Source organism: Vicia villosa, linkage group LG6 (genome assembly GCF_029867415.1).
Source record: "Vicia villosa cultivar HV-30 ecotype Madison, WI linkage group LG6, Vvil1.0, whole genome shotgun sequence".
Classification (NCBI taxonomy): domain Eukaryota; kingdom Viridiplantae; phylum Streptophyta; class Magnoliopsida; order Fabales; family Fabaceae; genus Vicia; species Vicia villosa.
The window spans coordinates 4,971,603-4,989,497 of record NC_081185.1 but is presented as its reverse complement, the minus strand read 5'-3'; the positions used below and the strand labels follow the sequence as shown (position 1 = coordinate 4,989,497).

The 17,895-nt window shown below is 33.0% G+C and overlaps 3 protein-coding genes across 4 annotated transcripts; 2 read left to right on the top strand and 1 right to left on the bottom strand.

Annotated features, from left to right (window-relative positions):
• Positions 1 to 297: 297 nt before the first annotated feature.
• Positions 298 to 2,481, bottom strand: LOC131611160 (pentatricopeptide repeat-containing protein At3g61360-like). The gene has a single exon (XM_058883261.1). It carries the CDS (start codon positions 2,174 to 2,176, stop codon positions 578 to 580), a length of 1,599 nt encoding a protein of 532 aa, XP_058739244.1. The 5' UTR covers positions 2,177 to 2,481; the 3' UTR covers positions 298 to 577.
• Positions 2,482 to 4,054: 1,573 nt separating this feature from the next.
• On the top strand, positions 4,055 to 7,647 carry LOC131608785 (uncharacterized). Of its 2 annotated transcripts, none has more exons than XM_058880324.1 (9): positions 4,055 to 4,354; positions 5,356 to 5,410; positions 5,883 to 5,918; positions 6,001 to 6,045; positions 6,161 to 6,244; positions 6,444 to 6,509; positions 6,966 to 7,004; positions 7,245 to 7,344; positions 7,454 to 7,647. In XM_058880324.1, the coding sequence occupies exons 1-9, from the start codon at positions 4,155 to 4,157 to the stop codon at positions 7,606 to 7,608; spliced, it is 780 nt and encodes a 259-aa protein (XP_058736307.1). In that variant the 5' UTR covers positions 4,055 to 4,154; the 3' UTR covers positions 7,609 to 7,647. The 2 variants fall into 2 exon arrangements, with proteins under 2 accessions (XP_058736307.1, XP_058736306.1); XM_058880323.1 differs by having other exon boundaries at positions 6,936 to 7,004.
• A 6,139-nt stretch (positions 7,648 to 13,786) lies between these two features.
• LOC131608784 (plant cysteine oxidase 2-like) lies at positions 13,787 to 17,230 on the top strand. Its single transcript, XM_058880322.1, has 5 exons — positions 13,787 to 14,253; positions 15,528 to 15,643; positions 15,746 to 15,890; positions 16,147 to 16,362; positions 16,811 to 17,230. The coding sequence occupies exons 1-5, from the start codon at positions 14,025 to 14,027 to the stop codon at positions 16,933 to 16,935; spliced, it is 831 nt and encodes a 276-aa protein (XP_058736305.1). The 5' UTR covers positions 13,787 to 14,024; the 3' UTR covers positions 16,936 to 17,230.
• The last annotated feature ends 665 nt before the right edge of the window (positions 17,231 to 17,895 follow it).

Sequence of the window (17,895 nt, the reverse complement as noted above, 5' to 3'; positions counted from 1 at the left end):
TATTGCATAAACGCTTCTAATATGTTTGGATAAACAACTTACTTAAGTACTTATTGCATAAACGCTTCTAGTATAAGTGCAATTCATACAAGGGTTTAAGTATAAGCTATTAATATAACAAAAGATAAAATAAAGTAAAACTGTTACTATATAAACTATAAACTGTTCTCATAAGTTATCTGAAAGAAGTTATGGAAATAAGCTACATACAGCTTATGGATATGTCATAAACTATTTCTACAAAGTCTTTGAAACTATCTTACAAGTATTTAAGTTCGTAAATAAACTCAAAGATGTTAATCTAAATAGGCCCTAAATGATCATGAATGGAATAGATTTAACAATAAATCACTAGCCCAAACCAAATAAACAAAAATATTTAGATGGCTAGAAAAAAATGAAACTGCGTTAGCGTTGTCACTTGAGGCTATAATGAAGTACCTATTCATTCAATCATAAGTTAAAGAATTACACATATTACTATACCGGAAAAAATTCACCAAAAGCTGGTGGCAACATAATTTGTATTTGAAATGAAAAGGATGCTACATTATAACCTTGGAGTTAGAAATAGATGCTACATTATAACCTTGGAGTTAGAAATACCGTTAGAAATACCAGTGGCATGTCCTCTAGATGGTGGCAAGACGCTTTGCAATTTCTTAATCATCTGGTCAAGCTCCTTTAATTTGTCCATTTCGCGCGATTGCTTCAAAAACCTCTCCAACATTAGAAACGCTGTAGAACTCATATATCTTCCTCTCTCCAATGTTTGCTTGGAGCATAAAAAAGCCTCTTGAACCAAACCCCTTGAGCATAACGCAGTTACCAAAAGATCTAAAGCATGAGCATGAGGACAATGCCCTTTCTCCACAAGGTAATTCCATAAACTTAAACTCAAATCGAGCTGACGATTTTGACAAAAATATTTCATCAGCATCACAACCGTCCTTGTTTTCGGAACGAAATTCCTCTGTGTCATCTTCAAATAAAGCTCAGACACACCTTCAATCCCTCTCGACCTCATTAATCCTATAAACATTGTATGATAAGTTACACCATCCGGCTCAATTTCTTTTTCAATCATCTCATCCATCAACGAAAGTGCAGACACGGTATCTCTATTTCTAACCAACGTTGTAATTAAAGCATTATAAGCACATGAATCAACCACCAAGTTTCTCAAAGGAATCTCATTAAACAACTGCCACGCCTTGCCCGTGTTTTGAACCAACCCCGCCCCATGAATCAACGTAGTTATCGTTTCAACCGAAGGAACAAACTCCTTACTCTCCATCTCCTCCAAAAGCCTCAACCCATCGCCAAATCGACCTTTCTTACAATAAGCATCAATCCTAATATTATAAGTCACACTATCCGGACTAAACCCACGCTTCACCATTTCATGATAAAACAACTCAACAGAAGTAACATCGCCCGATTCTTTAAAACCCAACAACAAAATATTCATACTCTTAGTACTCGCCTTAAACCTATGCACAAACTTCACAAAAACCGACCTAGCCTCCTTCATCTGCCTCTGTGTGCAAAAAGCTTTAAGAAGCACATTGAACTCATCAGTCCCAAATTCTCTACCAACAAACACATTCTCTTCCATTCTCCTAAACCCATCAAGGGTCTCCTCAAAAGATTGAAATTTCGCAATTTTGGATAGCATAATGCTCATTGATTTATGAGTAAGCAAATGCGGGTGTGTTTTCGCAATTCGTTGCAACAAGCTCCAAGCTTTATCGAAGTAACGCATTCGTGTAAGGATGTGGAGTGTGATTTCAAGCGAAGAAGGCGACGGGCTGGAGTGAGGATTGTTGATGGTGAAATTGAAAAACTCCAATGCCTTGAGGCCATTGGAATGAGAGGCGAATAATCGAGCAAGAACATTTTCGACGAATGAAGTGGGGATTGTTGTTGATTGAGGGAAGTGAATGAGGAGGGTTGGGTGAAGTGGTTTTTCAGGGAATGGGTGATCATTGATGATTCTTGCGATTTTGTCTATGTTGTTGTTGTTGTTGTTGTTTTGAAGTGTTGGAACATGTGAGTGTGATTTGGATTGAGTTGTGAAGTGGTTGAGTGTGGAGGAAAGTAGGTACGAGGTTGTTTTGTTGGGGAATTTTTGAGTTTGGATGTGGTTTTTGAGGTTGAACAAGAGTGAGAGCATTGTTTGGTGTGATGGGAAAGACCCACCATGTGTTTGAAAAAATGCGCAAACGAAATAAGAGCAATTGAAAGATTTGTGTTCAGTTTCTGTGAAATGAAAATTAGGGTGAAGAGAAAAAGAAGAGAACCGTGTATGTTGTTTGAAACAGATGAAGAAAATGGAGAAGGAAGCTGTTGAAGATGCGGATGAGGGAGTTTGGAGGCGCAGAGGTAGAAGACGAAGACGAAGACGCAGAGGGGAGGTTCTGTCTGTAGAGGGGACTTGGCTCTCCTGTGATTAAGTTAGGCTGTATTCACCCCTATGGAATTGCGGTGGCCGTTAGATATGATCGGACGGTTTAAATTTAAATTTGTAATTTATATCTTAGAATCAGAATAAGATCGATACAAACAAAAACTCTACCAAAAAAAGTGGAGCCGAAGCACCCGCTATCGGTAAGAATCTTGAAGAGTAACATCCTTAAATCTATGTAGAAGTCGTTCAAGTTGGACGAATATGACGAAAAAGGAGATTTTGAAGAGCATATGCATCTCATAAATGATCAATTGAATTACTTCAACGTCGATAATGCTTGCAAGTGCAGCTTGTTTGCGTTAACTCTAATCGGGCCAACTCGGTTGTGGCTCAACGGTTTGAGCTTTTGCGAACATAGACATAATTTTTTTTTTATATTTTTAGGTTTAAAAGATGTCGTTTCTGTAGGCCCGACCTACGCCACCTCACTTTTTTACGGGCGGAGCAAAGTTTTAGGCTCGCACCCTCAACCATATTTGCTCCGTCTTATCTTTTTTGTGGGACGAGTCTAAATGAGACGGACATGCTCGTTTTTTTCCCTAGCTAGATCTTGTCATTATGGGCGGAAAGTCAAAACCTGGGATACTCGATAAAGTTGGCAATGTCTCTGTAGGAACGTCACTTTTAGTTGGTTGTACTCCCCGCCTTATAAGCCAAAGTTTCACTTCATCATCCACATATTGGTAAGTTGCATCAAATCGAGAAGATTCATGTTTAAAAATGAAAACCATGACATGGATGCCAACTAAAATGCCACATAGATAAAATATAATTTTGTTCAAGAGGAATAAACAACAATAACAAACAAAGTCGTCTCAAATTTTTATTGACACTTTATAGATTAGCCACAGTTTAGTCATAACAAAACAAACAGAGGCTTTATTAAACCAAAACTTAATCGCGATAATATTTTTCAAAGCGTTTTTCTAACTACAATTTTACTTGAAACAAAGTTGAATCATATGCGATAGCACGTCTTGCACATCTTTAAAGACGTTATTGATAACAAATATGATACTTTTTTAAAAGTTGAAGATTCAGATAATCATTACAGATATAATCATTTAAAATTTAAAAAAAAACTAAGACCGAACAAAATATATATGGAACTAAATTCTATAACAAGCGTGTACAAAATACATGTATAAAAATCCAGTAAAAAAAGTGTGCAATACTATTTTCAGTCTTATTTATAAAAAAAAAATTATTTTTTAAGTGTATTTAAAAAATAGTGTATTTGGATAATATGTTGTCCAAATATATTATTTATTCAATATATTAAAAAAATGAATTTTTTCTTTAATTAAATGATAACTACACATTATCAATCTTTGATTTTTTTATATTTATTTCAGTACAATTATGAGTCTTTGATTGTTTTCCACGTTGCAGCAAGATTTGGGGGCATGCAAGTTGCAATGGGAGTAAGGATCTACTCCATTTCTTACACTCTATTTTTTTTTATTACTATAGTTTTTTGTGAATAAAGTTAAATAAATAATAAATATATATTACATGTCTTAAAAATACGTGTAATATATACAGAAAAAATTATAGTAATGAAAAAGAAATAGAGTGGATGATTACTCGTTGCAATGGATAAGCCTAAGCCCTTAATCTTCCACTAAAATCCAGATTCTGTATTTTTGCAGAACACAAAAGAAGAGCAAATAGAAGTTTAACAATGGCCTCTGCAAGTACAACCTTAACCTTATGCCAATGTCAATGCCGGTCTTTTTCCACCTCTTCTTCTTCTCAGCGTCTTCCTGGACGGGTTACATGCAGAGCCTCTGAGTCTCAACCTCAGCTTTCAGTGTCCACAGTTGACAAAACCCTCGGCCAAATCAAGAGTTCTGGTGTCATTGCTTGCCTCAGAGCCAATAGGTCCCAACTTCCCTTTTCTTCTCTCATTTTTTTAATTTTTTATTCTTTGTTTATCTTGGTTTCTCATTTTCATGAATCATTTTTGGAGAAGAAAAAAATAATTGGGGCCAAGTTTTTTTTTTTTTTATAATTTATTTTAATAGCTAATTCTCGAACATTTTACTCCATTTTACATTGTACTACTTATTTTTAGTGGGAATTTTGAAAACGGATAAAACTTTGGTTGTACTTGTATGTAACATTTGAGATAGATAGGTATGGCTTACTTGTTATAGATGACAAACATTAGTGCATAAGCCATACAGTGTCAAGGATTTATGCAGTCTATAGTTGTTAGGACTTAGGATAGGAAGAGACAGCATAAACATAATCGAATAACAAAGTGCCAATATCGAAACAAGACTAGTCAACCTTAATCAATCACCATGTATTTATAGATATGTTGTTGAATTTTAAATTTTAATGATGATAAGGATTTTTCCTTGTGCGCGTGCGTGCACCCTGTCTATGTATGTCCTGAGTCTTGACAAGTTTTCCCCATGTTTGTGCAATGGTGTACTTTATTGATCCACACTTGTAGAGTTATCGTTGGTGTATTTTTATGAGTATAATGTTAAAGTCCTTAAAGGACCAGGGTTCGGATGGACTGCGTTTGCCTGCAGTCACACAATCAGCATTGTAAACGGTCAAATCAAGATTAGACGGTTGTGATTTAAGGAAATATTTTTTAAATCGTTATATATAATTTAAATCTGTTTATTTTACACTGTTGGATCAATATCGTACGGACATAAGCATAATGAATGCATTAATGCGTGAAAAATTTGAATACAGAAAATCCTTTTTCGGTTCAGATCCTGGTGGAGGAGAAAGTATTAATATAAGAACTAGTATCCTAACATTTTCCAATAAAAACGAATTCACAAATTGCAAACGTAGTCTTTAAATTTTTTCCTAATCTGTTTGTGTTGGCTTACTTTTAATTTCTCAATTACATATAGTGCAGAAGTGGCTTTGGAAGCTGCAAATGCGGCAATAGCAGGTGGCATTTCAGTTGTACGTTAACTGTTCTTTTTTTCTTCTTAATTATTTTGAATAATAGTAACAGAAACTCAAGGACATTTATATGGATCAGTTTTGCCCAATCCTAATTGTTGAATCACTTCAAATGCTATTCGGCCATATAGAGAGAAAGTTGTTCATCCTTATGCTATTTTGAAATAGAATTTAATGGTAATGCACATTTGGTGTAAATTAATTCTACATCGACATTCAATGAGAACTCATCCTATTGCTACATAAGTCCACTTTGTAACCACATTTTAAAAATAACTGCAAAATACGGAATTCTCATTAGATGTTTGTATAAAATTAGTTTATAGTGACACTCCATGTTCTCTTTTCTCCTTAAATTATATGAATTACTTTGGAGTATTTTGTTCGAATTTCATTTGCATGAAAATAAAGCATGTTCAACTCTATATTTTAATGATGTGCTTCTCACCAACTTTGTTTCTTTCACATGTAGTTGGAGATTGTGATGTCTACTCCAGGTGTGTTTGAGGTTGTTTACATAACCTTATTTGCTTCCTCACTTTACATGTTCTTGAGGTTTAAATTTCATAATACGCGTCTTGTTTTTGTAGGTTCTAGAGAAGCTGGTGAAGAAGCATCCTAGAACGACTCTAGGGGTATGCTTTCTCATCCTTCTTTAACAAAAATCATGTGCTCATCATTGTTTGCATTTATCTTTTTCGTTAATCTCTTGTACCGAGTTGCTGTTCTCAACAGATATCTGCACTTTAGGTTGGAACTGTTCTCAGGATTGAGGATGCAAAAACTGCAATTAATGCTGGCGCTAAATTTCTTATGAGTCCTGCAATCGTTAAGGTTTGAAATTGTATTCGTTTACTAAATGTCAAATAATACTTGGTTGTGCGAAATCACACTGTTTTTTTTTTTAATTATTATTGTTGTTATAATCGACTTTGGAGATTATTGATTGTCACATTTCATTGGGAATTTCATGGGTTCAAGATATACTAGATATTCTTACCGGTATAAAGTTCTATTTAAAATTGTTTATCAGGATATTTTGGATTATGCTCAAGGTGGTGAAGTCTTATATATTCCTGGCGCAATGACTCCAACTGAAGTAAGTGTCTTTATTTAGTCTTTCAATAGCTATGTGGCAAGTTCTACGGTGGTTCACCTTGATAGGCAGTCCCCCTAAACTTCAACGATGGCTGACATCAGCCCTCGCCCCTCGGGCGTATAAGCTCACGGTTCTCCTTCCGTAACATTTGAGATATAGTAACTTGATCGGCCTTATTTGACAAAAATATAAGAAAACATACATGCTCGCCTCAAAACTTAACAAATATCTGTTTTCCCATATTTTTGTCAACCAGGCCGATCAAGTCACCGTCTCAGTCGTCAGGACAAAGGACTCTGAGTTTCTACTTCTAGAGGACAAAATCAGCCGTCGTTAGTTTCTTGAACAATTTTCAAGTATCAAGTTCACAGTGGTTCAGTGTAGTACTTGCCTATTAATCTTCCATCCATTACATTTTTTTTCTAGCATGCATATGATCATCGTTTTCAAATGCAGATATTGTCTGCGTATGATGCGGGTGCAAAAATGGTCAAGGTTAGCCTTTGCATGTTCCTTTATGAAGATTCACTTATACCATTCACTCGTATTTACTTTTGACACCAACATAGATTGTGTTATATGTTTTAACCTATAAAGCACAAACACCTCTAGGAGTAAGCGTGTCGCGGTGTTCTATAGTTTTGAAATTATTGGTGTCAGAGTGTCCGTGTGTCCCGGTGTCTGTGTCACGAGTCTGTGCTTCTTAGGTTTTAACTTGGTTTTTTTATATGATAGATTTATCCGGTTTCCGCACTTGGAGGATTCCAGTATATAGCCGCATTGAAGAAGCCCTTTCCTCATGTTTCAATGGTTGCTTCTCAGGGAATTACAATAGGTAGTTTAGTTTCACATTTTTTTCATATTAAATTTCACAAAGAATGTTCATTTTAATTAGCAGATTAAGTTAACACCATTGACATAATTTACCTCTAATTGCTTTGTAGATTCTATGGAAGAATATATTCTACAAGGAGCATCATCAGTTGTTTTGTCAGATGCTATATTTGATAAAGAAGCAATTTCTCAATGTAATTTCAGTAAGATATATAAACTTGCACAATCTGCTACCTTGTTGGGTAACCAAGCTGTGAATAGGTGACACTTCTATGAATATAAAGATTCAATGGATTTTGTTTTCTTTGTGCTATTACAACATCATTTTCATTTTCATAATAGGACAAGAAAATACAATAGTAATGTATTGTTGCTCATTTTGAAAGTGAGAAGAGCCAACAATGACCAAACACAAAGCTTCTTCAAAGAATCTAGAATTGTGTTCATTTTTAAAGCTAACATGTGAGTGGTTAATGCCCTAACCAAAGTTTACCAACTTACATTAATTGTTTGTTCAGAAGTGGTCGGACTCATTCCTTGCATGTCTTTTGAGTTATGGTACCGTTTAACTTAATATTTTAAAAAATCGGATCGGAGAACGAACCGGCGAAATTTCTGGTTTAAGGTATAATTGGTTCAACTGGTTAAACTTATGGTCCAATCGTTTATTAAATAAACTAATAATATGAAACTAATTTTTGATAGATATGTCACACATAATCATATATTTACAATTTAATAAAATAAATATTTCAAAAATCATTTACAAACTTAATACAACAACATCGATAGTACATATAATAGCGCAACATAGTTGTACACTTCATTGCAACCTTCGTTTAAAAATAATTTGAACAAATTAAAGAAGTATACTCTCTCCCTTCCAAAATTGTTGGTCATTTCACATTAAAGAATTTAAAGAATTGTTATAGTTGATCATTTCACACATATTAAGAAAATATAATAAATGAAAGAGAGAATAATATTTTTACTAAACTATCATTGCTTATAATTGGTGTATTCAAATGATCATAAATGCCGAGTGTGAAAATAATAAATTGATAATATTATTTAGAGGGTAGAATTGAAAAATAAAAATTAGATGGCATTCGGAACCAAAAGTGACAATTATATTTTGGGACAGACCGAGTAATAAAATAAGTTAAACTAATTCAAAACAAAAGTGAAATGATAAAACATAATAATCAAAATAAAGTTTATATAATTAAGAATACCTAAATTAAAAGATAAAATACAAAAAATAAACAATACAATACACTTAATTAAATAACAGAAAGCAAATTCGAGTTGAACTACGACAAACATATGATAGAGTATGATTGAAAGAAAAACTATAACGAAGTGACAAAATTTAGAAATTTGTATGTTTGTAATAAAAACAGAGTTTTTTTGTTTTTTTATTGGAGAATGAATGTTAAAATTTGATATTTACATATTAAAATTTTAAAAAAAATAAAAAAAATTGCCATTTTGATGCTTATTTTTAACCGAATGGTTTTACAAAATCGGTTTCGGTTCTATGGTTCGAATGATTTTGGACAATTTAATCCGGTTTTTCCAGTTCTACTCCGATTTTGACCCACTAACGGTTTTGAAAGATTGTTCCAATCAGATTCATCTCCGATTCACGGTCCAACCGGTTAAACCGACCGGTTCGATCTGATTTTTAAAACATTTAACTTGATTGAGGTTAAAACAAGAAAGTTTCCACACACTTTTATAATTGTCATTGTGAACTCATTAGTGTCGCCAATGCCAAATCCGATAACAAGTAAGTAGGAGTAGTAGTCCACACATCTTTCCACTTATTATCATCATTTTCATCAATTTCTTGAGTTAAATTAAACGCAATCCATTGTTGCATTGTTCCAATGAAAAATATTTCATGATTATCAATATCCATTAAATGAGTCTGAATCTATAATCTTTGAAGGTGTGCATTATTGTTTTCTCAAATTGGTCAGAATGTGTGCATTAAGATTCTTTCAAATGCCACCTAGTCATACGCCAATTTGTTAGAATCCTAGTATTATATATAAGACTTCCCACATGAAAATTCTCACTTGCTCCATAACATTCAACTTCCAACTTCTCTTCTAATTTGAGACATTTCTATTTAAGTGATATCCTACTAATAAATGATATTCTGGTACCACAATAAATTTTCTCAATCTATCCCATGGCCAAAAACAAACATCACTTCCATTTTCAGGATTAGGAGGAAGTATAAAAATAATATGTTGTACAACATAACAACTCAAAAGCACATTACTATTAGACTGTGTAGATATAGAAAAGATATTATTAGAGTTTATTGTAAATAATTACTCGCGATAGATATGATTATTAGGGATACAGTTGTTGAGAATTATTAGGGTTACATTTATATATATATATATATATATATATATATATATATATATATATATATATATATATATATATATATATATATATATATATATATCAATGAGGAGGTATGATCAATATTAATCTCTCTATAATGGTAACTAAGCTTTGGTATTGATCTCTCACACTAAACTTTCACTTACCCCCTTAACCCTAATCTCTAAATTGCTTTTTCTTTCCCCTTCTCAATTGCATATTCTTCCCCTTCCTTCTCCCATAATGGACATTAATAAAAATCTTTCTTCCACCCACCCCAGTAACAATAATTCCATGGTTCAATCTTAGCCTCTCACTCCTCTCACACCTAATCCTATTCATCCTGTTTTAACCGTGCCCAATATCACAAACTTCATTAAAATCACACTGAATATTAAAAAAAACAATATAACACATGGTCCGAAATATTCAAAATTCATGCTCGTGTCAATTAAGTGCTTGATATAGCGCCCGCATATCCTCATTCAAAGACAATGATCCTGAGCTCTGACTTCTCCTTGACCGCGTTATGCTATAGTGGATATACATCACGACTTCCTGGCCTTGTCTATACCATCATTAAACATGACTCTACTGCAGAACTTGCTTGGAACAGACTATTTGACATATTCTATGACAACAAAAGTTATAGGGCTCTTTACCTAGAGCAAGAGTTTTCACAAACTCATATGGAACAATTCTCTGATGCATCCTTTTACTTTCAGCATCTCAAGTCTCTCTCTGACCAACTATCTAATGTTGGGATTCCTCTCTCTAATGAATGTCTAGTTCTTCAACTTATTTCAGACATAATTGATGCTTATGATGCTGTAGGCTTGCAAATTCGTCATAGTGATTCTCTTCCTCCCTTTTACAAAGCACGCTCGATGACCATCTTAGAAGAAATAACCAGAGCGAAAAAAAGGCATCCAGCCAAAGCACACACCCGTGGTATGTAACCTATAGATCATTTTCGTCTGATTCCTCGACCAACTCCAAGTTTTCTACATATAGCTTCTGCAAGTATGAAAATTTAGCATGAGCATCTCTGGTGCTCTCACACTACATAAGGGCATCCATTGGATCATCTCCCAAATAAATCACCATCATCTCTTGGGCATCATCACGTTTGATCCTAAAATGATCAAGTAATTTCTCCTCTTATTGGAAGGTGTAGAAGGATAACACATCATCTAGCGTAATCGGCATCTCACGAATGGGAAAGTGGAAAGATGACGTTTCTTTATGCCATCTCTCACCAAAAGCTCTATGCATGCCATGGAAGATGGTCTTGTACCCGAAAGAACACAGACTAACAAGACCGAAGTATCTAATGACACTTTGGAGCCACTCATCCTCAGGCTGATAAAGCTTGTGAATCTTTCTAATGTGGATAACAAGTTTCAAATAATCACATTCCTATTAAAAAGAAAATATAACAATATCAGTCGAATTGAATTTGGTTAAAATAGAAAAATAACCGTTAACAAATATACGTCTCCGGCCCAAACAAGCGGAGCAACATGGTCTCCAAATTATATCAGTAATTAGGTGTCAATGAACCCTCTTGGATAAGGGTGTGCAAGTCGAGGGACACTATAATGTGCAACTAAAGCCTTCTCCTAGTGTACGTGAGCCTAAGATGATGATCCCTGTGATAGGCGACTCATAGAAGTCGACACTTCCACATCATGAGGCTTGGGAACAGTTCCCCGCATAGCTCTAGCCTGCTCATTATGAAGAGTCCTCTCATGACGAACATACGCGTTTAGGGTTTCACAACTGAGTCTCATTTTGTTGTTGTTAGTCGTCATTCTCTTGAAAAACGAAAAAAAGGTCATTAGTTTGAAATTCTATAGCATGAAGGACCAAATTCGGAGATGCATTTTCAAAAATAAAAAAAGATCCATTTCCGAGATGCATCTCCGAAAAAGCTGGGTTTTGCTTCAACGGGAGAAACAATTACCAATCTTTCCCTAAGAACCTAAAATGCATCCAAATCATAGTGCATGTCTATAACATTACACATTTCAAATTCTAATATTACCTAATGCATCAAAAATAAACTATTTTACCTAATACATTAATCAAAAGTAAAAACAAAAAAACAAACTTACTCAAATAAAAGTTGACGAGGATGAAAAATGTTGAATGTAGTATGTGGAGTGAGTTGAGATTGGAAAGATTGAAGTAGATGTACGTTTGTTGCTTGAACAATAGACTTGCACACTGTTACTCACGAGCTCCAAAAATAACAAAAAAATAGGCAGGGTTGGGACAGACTAGATTTTTTATGTCCATTTCAACTTGACGGACTTGCCAACCTGCTCTTTTTTTGACGGATATATGGCGGAGTTGGGCGGGGCAGGGTGGACAACTTGCTTTACCACTCCTAATCACAATCATTCATAAATATTACTTTATAGATGATTAAAATAAAAGTCAAATATTATTTATAATAATAAAATACAATATAAAAAATTTAAAATATAATACTTAACCCTTAAAAATATCTTTGTAATATCTTAGAAATTTGGACCATTTTAGAAGGAGGGTGATCCTTATCCCTGTTCCTAAATATCATAAACAAGATTTTTCTTTCCATCTTTGTCTCATTCTTATTTAAATTTCTATTAACATTGGATTCTTATTTAAAGTTGAAAATGAATATTTATAATGAAAAAAATAATTTAAAATAAAAAATGTACTTGAAACATTGACTTGACATTAATAGTTGACTTTTTACTTACCAAATAGTATAATTTATGCTTAAAACTAAATTCTTTAATGTACAAGGTAATGAAAAAGATTTCGAAACTACTTCAAAAATATTAACTTGGGAAAAGCTAACATGTGCCCCAAAGGCACAAGTTAATGAGATATTTATAGAAATATTCTTTTGGAACGCGTGCATTCAATGTATTGAAACTTTAAATATGACTCTATTGCATTTAATTACATTTAACTTTTTCTAATTATAGTATCCTTAACATGTGCCCTTAGGGCACACGTTAGCATGACCCTATTAACTTTGAGAATCAAATTTGGGCCAAATTTAAGATATGATGAAACCACTTTTATAAATATTTATGACTATTTCAAATTTTTAAGACAGTTTAATGGTCTTTATTACTTAATTTCATTGTAATTATTTTTAAACTTAATCCTCTTCCTATAAATAAAACCTTAACATAAGCTCTCAATATCATGATATTAATGATACTCTCGAATTTTGTACCCTTTGTAATCAATCCAATATATATTTTGCTAATAACAAAAAACTTGTTAATTTCTTTAAAAATATTACTTTGAACTTTTAATCATAAGTCGATTTGTTATTATAGGGATTTTAAAAAAATATAATATTTATTATACATAAAAAAAGAAAAATTATAAAATAATTTACAAAATAATTTATAATACTATAAAGATAAATTAAAAACTTTAAGAAAAATTGCTAATTATTTATGAATTTAGTAGAGATACACTAACTATATAAAATATTTTTATATACTAATGTTCAATAAAAAACTATAAATGTGTTATCTCAACCAAATTATTTTAAAATAGCGCGTAGTCTAAAAAATTCCATGTTATTTATTAATTATCTATATAAAATTATTTTATACAAATATATTATTTATTTTCTCTTAATTTATTTATATTATAAACTGACTTATAATTTTTATAAAATTTAATTGATATGATATTTTATACTTTGATTGTTAAATTTTTATAAATATTAAATTTATAGAAAAACATTTTAAAATAGCACTTTTATAAATGAGTGTGATACGCTAATCATATACTTTTTTTATACTAAAAAGTGACTGTGTTTAATGATCTCATTTTTATATATGTCACATATACTAGAAAACTAAAAATTATATCATAAAAAAAGAAAAAGAAAAAAAAAAGTAACATCTGGAAAAAAAGAAAAGTAGGAAATATTATCCATTGTTTGAGATCAGCCCACTGAAATTCAAAACATGGCCCCTGGTTTTCAGTTTCACTTCTCCAAACCACTTTCTCTCTCCTCTCTCTCTTTCTCTCTCCTCATATTTATATTTGTCTTCTTCTCTGTCTTTTTCATCTCATTGCTCTGTTTTTTTCCTCTGTTTTCTGTTTCATTCCATCTTTTCTCCTTTTTCTTCCCCACCCATTTTCCAAAAACTCCATCTTCACCACTCTTTCTTCATTCTGAATCCATTCATCTACCAAAGTTCCATCCTTTCTCACGTTTTCTCATCTGGGTCTTCTTCCTGCTCTGTTTCAATGGGGATTGAGAGAAACTTGAAGGACAGGAAAGGGAGGGAGTTGTGTAAAGTGTTTGATGAATCGAATGCCAATGACATGAAATCGAGAAAGAACCGGCGACATCGTCACTGGATGAAGATGTCGCCGGTTCAGAAACTCTTTTTTGCTTGCCAACATGTTTTTGCTAATGCTTCACCTGGAGTTGTTCCTCCTTCTCAACACATTGATTTGCTTCGTTCTATTTTAGGTACAAATTTCGATGTTTTTAATATTGTTTTACTCTGTTATTGTGCCTTTTTAATGTTGTTTTTCAACTGTGTTTCTTACTTCCAAGTTGAAAATTTTGGATCAGTTATGAAACTTTGTGTATGATTTATTATTGATGTATTGTGAGGTGTTGATCTATGGTACTAACTTAGTACCGACTCCTCTGAAAAAAGTTTTCGCGCCTGTGCCCATAACCGACATCAACACTTGTAATTACATTTAATTTTTTAATTTTTAATTTTTTTAAATTATTACTGGTTATCAATACTTATGATTACATTTAATTTTTAATTTTTTTTAATTATTATATCTTATGCTTCTTTTTGATGTCCTTGTTGTGACACATTGTCAATGTACTTAATTTGGATGTATTTATTTATGACCCTTACTAGATATTTTTTTTTGGAGATAATGAGTTAAATGTAGGTGGTTCATAAATTCTTGAAGTGAGTGTTTTTTAAACTTGGAAAGAGTCAACCATTAGGCTTGATATTAGTAGCAAGTTGTAGGTTTGTGGTAGTAACTTAAATTTGATGGTAGTTGGAAACTAATAAATTGGTCTAAGTACAAAAAAAAATACACATAATTTAATGCTTGTGAATGTAATAAATGATTTGACACTTGTTAGTGTTTGAGAGTTAATGGTGTTAAGAGTTCAATGTGTGAGTAAGTACATAAATAATGACAATCTCACCTTACAAACTCGTTTTTTTAGGCGTTTAATCCGATATCAGAGTCTGTCTAAGATCCGTTGTATCACCTACTATATGAAGTCACAGGCTATTATAAGGCAATAGTCTAAATATTTGGTCATAGTCATGTGAAGGATGTGTTGAGAGTCTTACATTCGATCTCCGTCTCTCATGACCAACAAGGGGTAGTACGGAAATGTCCATCTGTTGTCCATCAACTACGTCTTTCGGCTTGATCTAAGGCCTTGACTCACCTTCACTCAACAAACCTTGCAAAGGAATCTTAGCTTTTCGAGGCAGTGGATTCTCAACTTTGTTTGCATTACTCAAGCGATATTCTTGCATTCGCTTTGTCAATCCTAGATAAGGCTTGACAATATAATTATCACCTTTTAAGCGTTCGGTTTTGTAAGGCTGAGTTAGATTCAACGTTAATAGCATTTGCGGTAGAGATTTGCATGAAAATTTCCATTACGATTTTAGTGTGTAATTAATTCCAATTTTTCATTAGTTTCCTTAATAGAGAAGCGTTTAACAGTGGCTTTTCTTTTTCTTTGTGTAGCTGGAATAAAACCGGAAGACCTTGGATTGAAACCCGACATGCCATATTTCACTAACAACAACGCAGGAACTCCAAAAATTACATATCTTCACATTTTCGAGTGTGAAAAATTCTCGGTAACTAACCTCTCACCTATCGGTCCGGCCTGATTTTTCCAACATTGCTTCCAAGTTCGACTTAGTTTTTAATTTATTTATTTTGATTTTGATGTATTGCAGATGGGAATATTTTGCTTACCACCTTCAGCAGTAATTCCTCTCCACAATCACCCTGAAATGACAGTTTTTAGTAAGCTTCTGTTCGGAACAATGCACATCAAATCTTACGATTGGGCTGTTAACTTGCCTGCCGATGTCTCACAAAGTGAGTATTTTCTTATCTGAACGAAAAATGCGTTTAAGTCTTACACATTTTCATTCTAGCCTTACGAATACTGCCTCAGGTCTTATTTATAAGAAACAGTTAATTTTTTAGATTCATTAATAACCATAACCAATGTATCTGATCTATATATTTTTCAGGTACATTAGTTATTCAATATATCGTGCAATTTTATTTTGTGAAGATTGTCGGAACTAGTAAATGTAGAAGATTAACATGCATGTTGAAATTGTTGCAGAGACTTCGGAGAAAAGATTGGCAAAAGTGAAGGTTGATGCCGATTTTACTGCTCCTTGCGATCCTTCCATCCTTTATCCTAATGATGGTGGTAACATGCATTGCTTCACAGCAGTCACAGCTTGTGCAGTTCTAGATGTTCTTGGTCCTCCTTACTCTGATCCTGATGGCAGACACTGCTCATACTATCAAAGTTTTCCTTTCTTCAACTTTCCAGGTACATATACAGCTAGTTTTAATGAATTAAAAGACAAGATTTTATCTATTGTCCGATATCTGAATAATTTGAAATAAATAAATAAATTTTGAATATAATCACACAGACACGTGCGCACACACATACTTATGAATGTGTAATGTCCGTGTTGAAGGCTGACACATGTTGGACATCAGACACACACTTTCTTATGAATGTGCCGTGTCCGTGTTGAAGACAGACACGTGTTGGACATCAGACACACTTTCTTATGAATGTGTCGTGTCTGTATTGAAGACAAACACTTGTTGGACATCAGACACACATATACACTATCTTATGAATGTGTCGTGTCCGTGTTGAAGACAGACACATGTTAGACATCAGATCAGATACACACTTTCTTAAATCATTATTTATGGCCATGTTTCTTATTCTTACAATGCAATGTTTCTTGTTGAAATTTCAGTTGATGGAACATCCATACCAGAAGAAGAAAAGAAAGAATATGAATGGCTTGAAGAAAGAGAGAAACCAGAGAGTTTACAAGTGATAGTGAAAATGTACAGCAGTCCAAAGATTATGGAGAATTAATCTTGTTTTTTCATTATTCCTTGTAGGGAAATTTGGTTGTCTTTTTATTCTTTCTAGCACATCTTTCTTACTCTTAGCTAATCTTTTGTTTTTATCTCTATGGAACACTTTGATGCTGTTTTTAGTTATTGTGTACATAACAAAAAAAAAAAAAAGGAAAGGACAAATTTTGCAACACACATTGGATCATATAAGGTAATGAGATAATTGCTCAAAACTTAAATAAAGGGTTTATGTATGTAAGAAATTTCATATCTTTGTAAGTGTTTATATAGCTGTTTAGGTTTGATTTGAATTTTTTTTCAACAAAAACTTTAATTTTTGAAAGGAAAAAAAGAAAAATTTTAAATTTGAAACTTGTTCTTATTGCACACGCCCTGGATTATTAAATATTTATTTATTTAATTATTATGTGATATAATGATTATTTAATTATCTAATTAGGTGTGTATTTTTGCTATTGGGTTAATTAAGCATGTGTTTGTTTTTTCATCTAAGCCAACGCTACCGCACGTCCAAGCTAATGCTACAATTTGTAGCTTCTAAATATTGCGGTGGATTAGCCAGCTGGACGTGAAAATTGGAATGGAAACGCCAAACCGAACATATACTAAATTATTAAGGAGATATAACTAATTGGGCCTAAGTGGTACAAATACAATATTGGATGAATTGATGGGTTAAGCCCAATTAACTTAAGAGAAGTTAGTAAAGGGACTAGGTTTAGTTTTCACAACTTTCACTTTTGGAGAATAGAAGAGAGTAGAGAAAGAAGAGGAGATTTGGGAGATTCTTGAAGAAGGAGTTTGATTCAAGGTAAGGGGGGGAGAATTTCATTATCTTGATTATATAAGTATGCAATGTATAGTAACATGATAGGTATTTCATCTCTCAATTTCATAGATGTCATAATGTTAGGGTTTGTGTTAAATCAATGAGATTTTATGATTTTGTCATGTT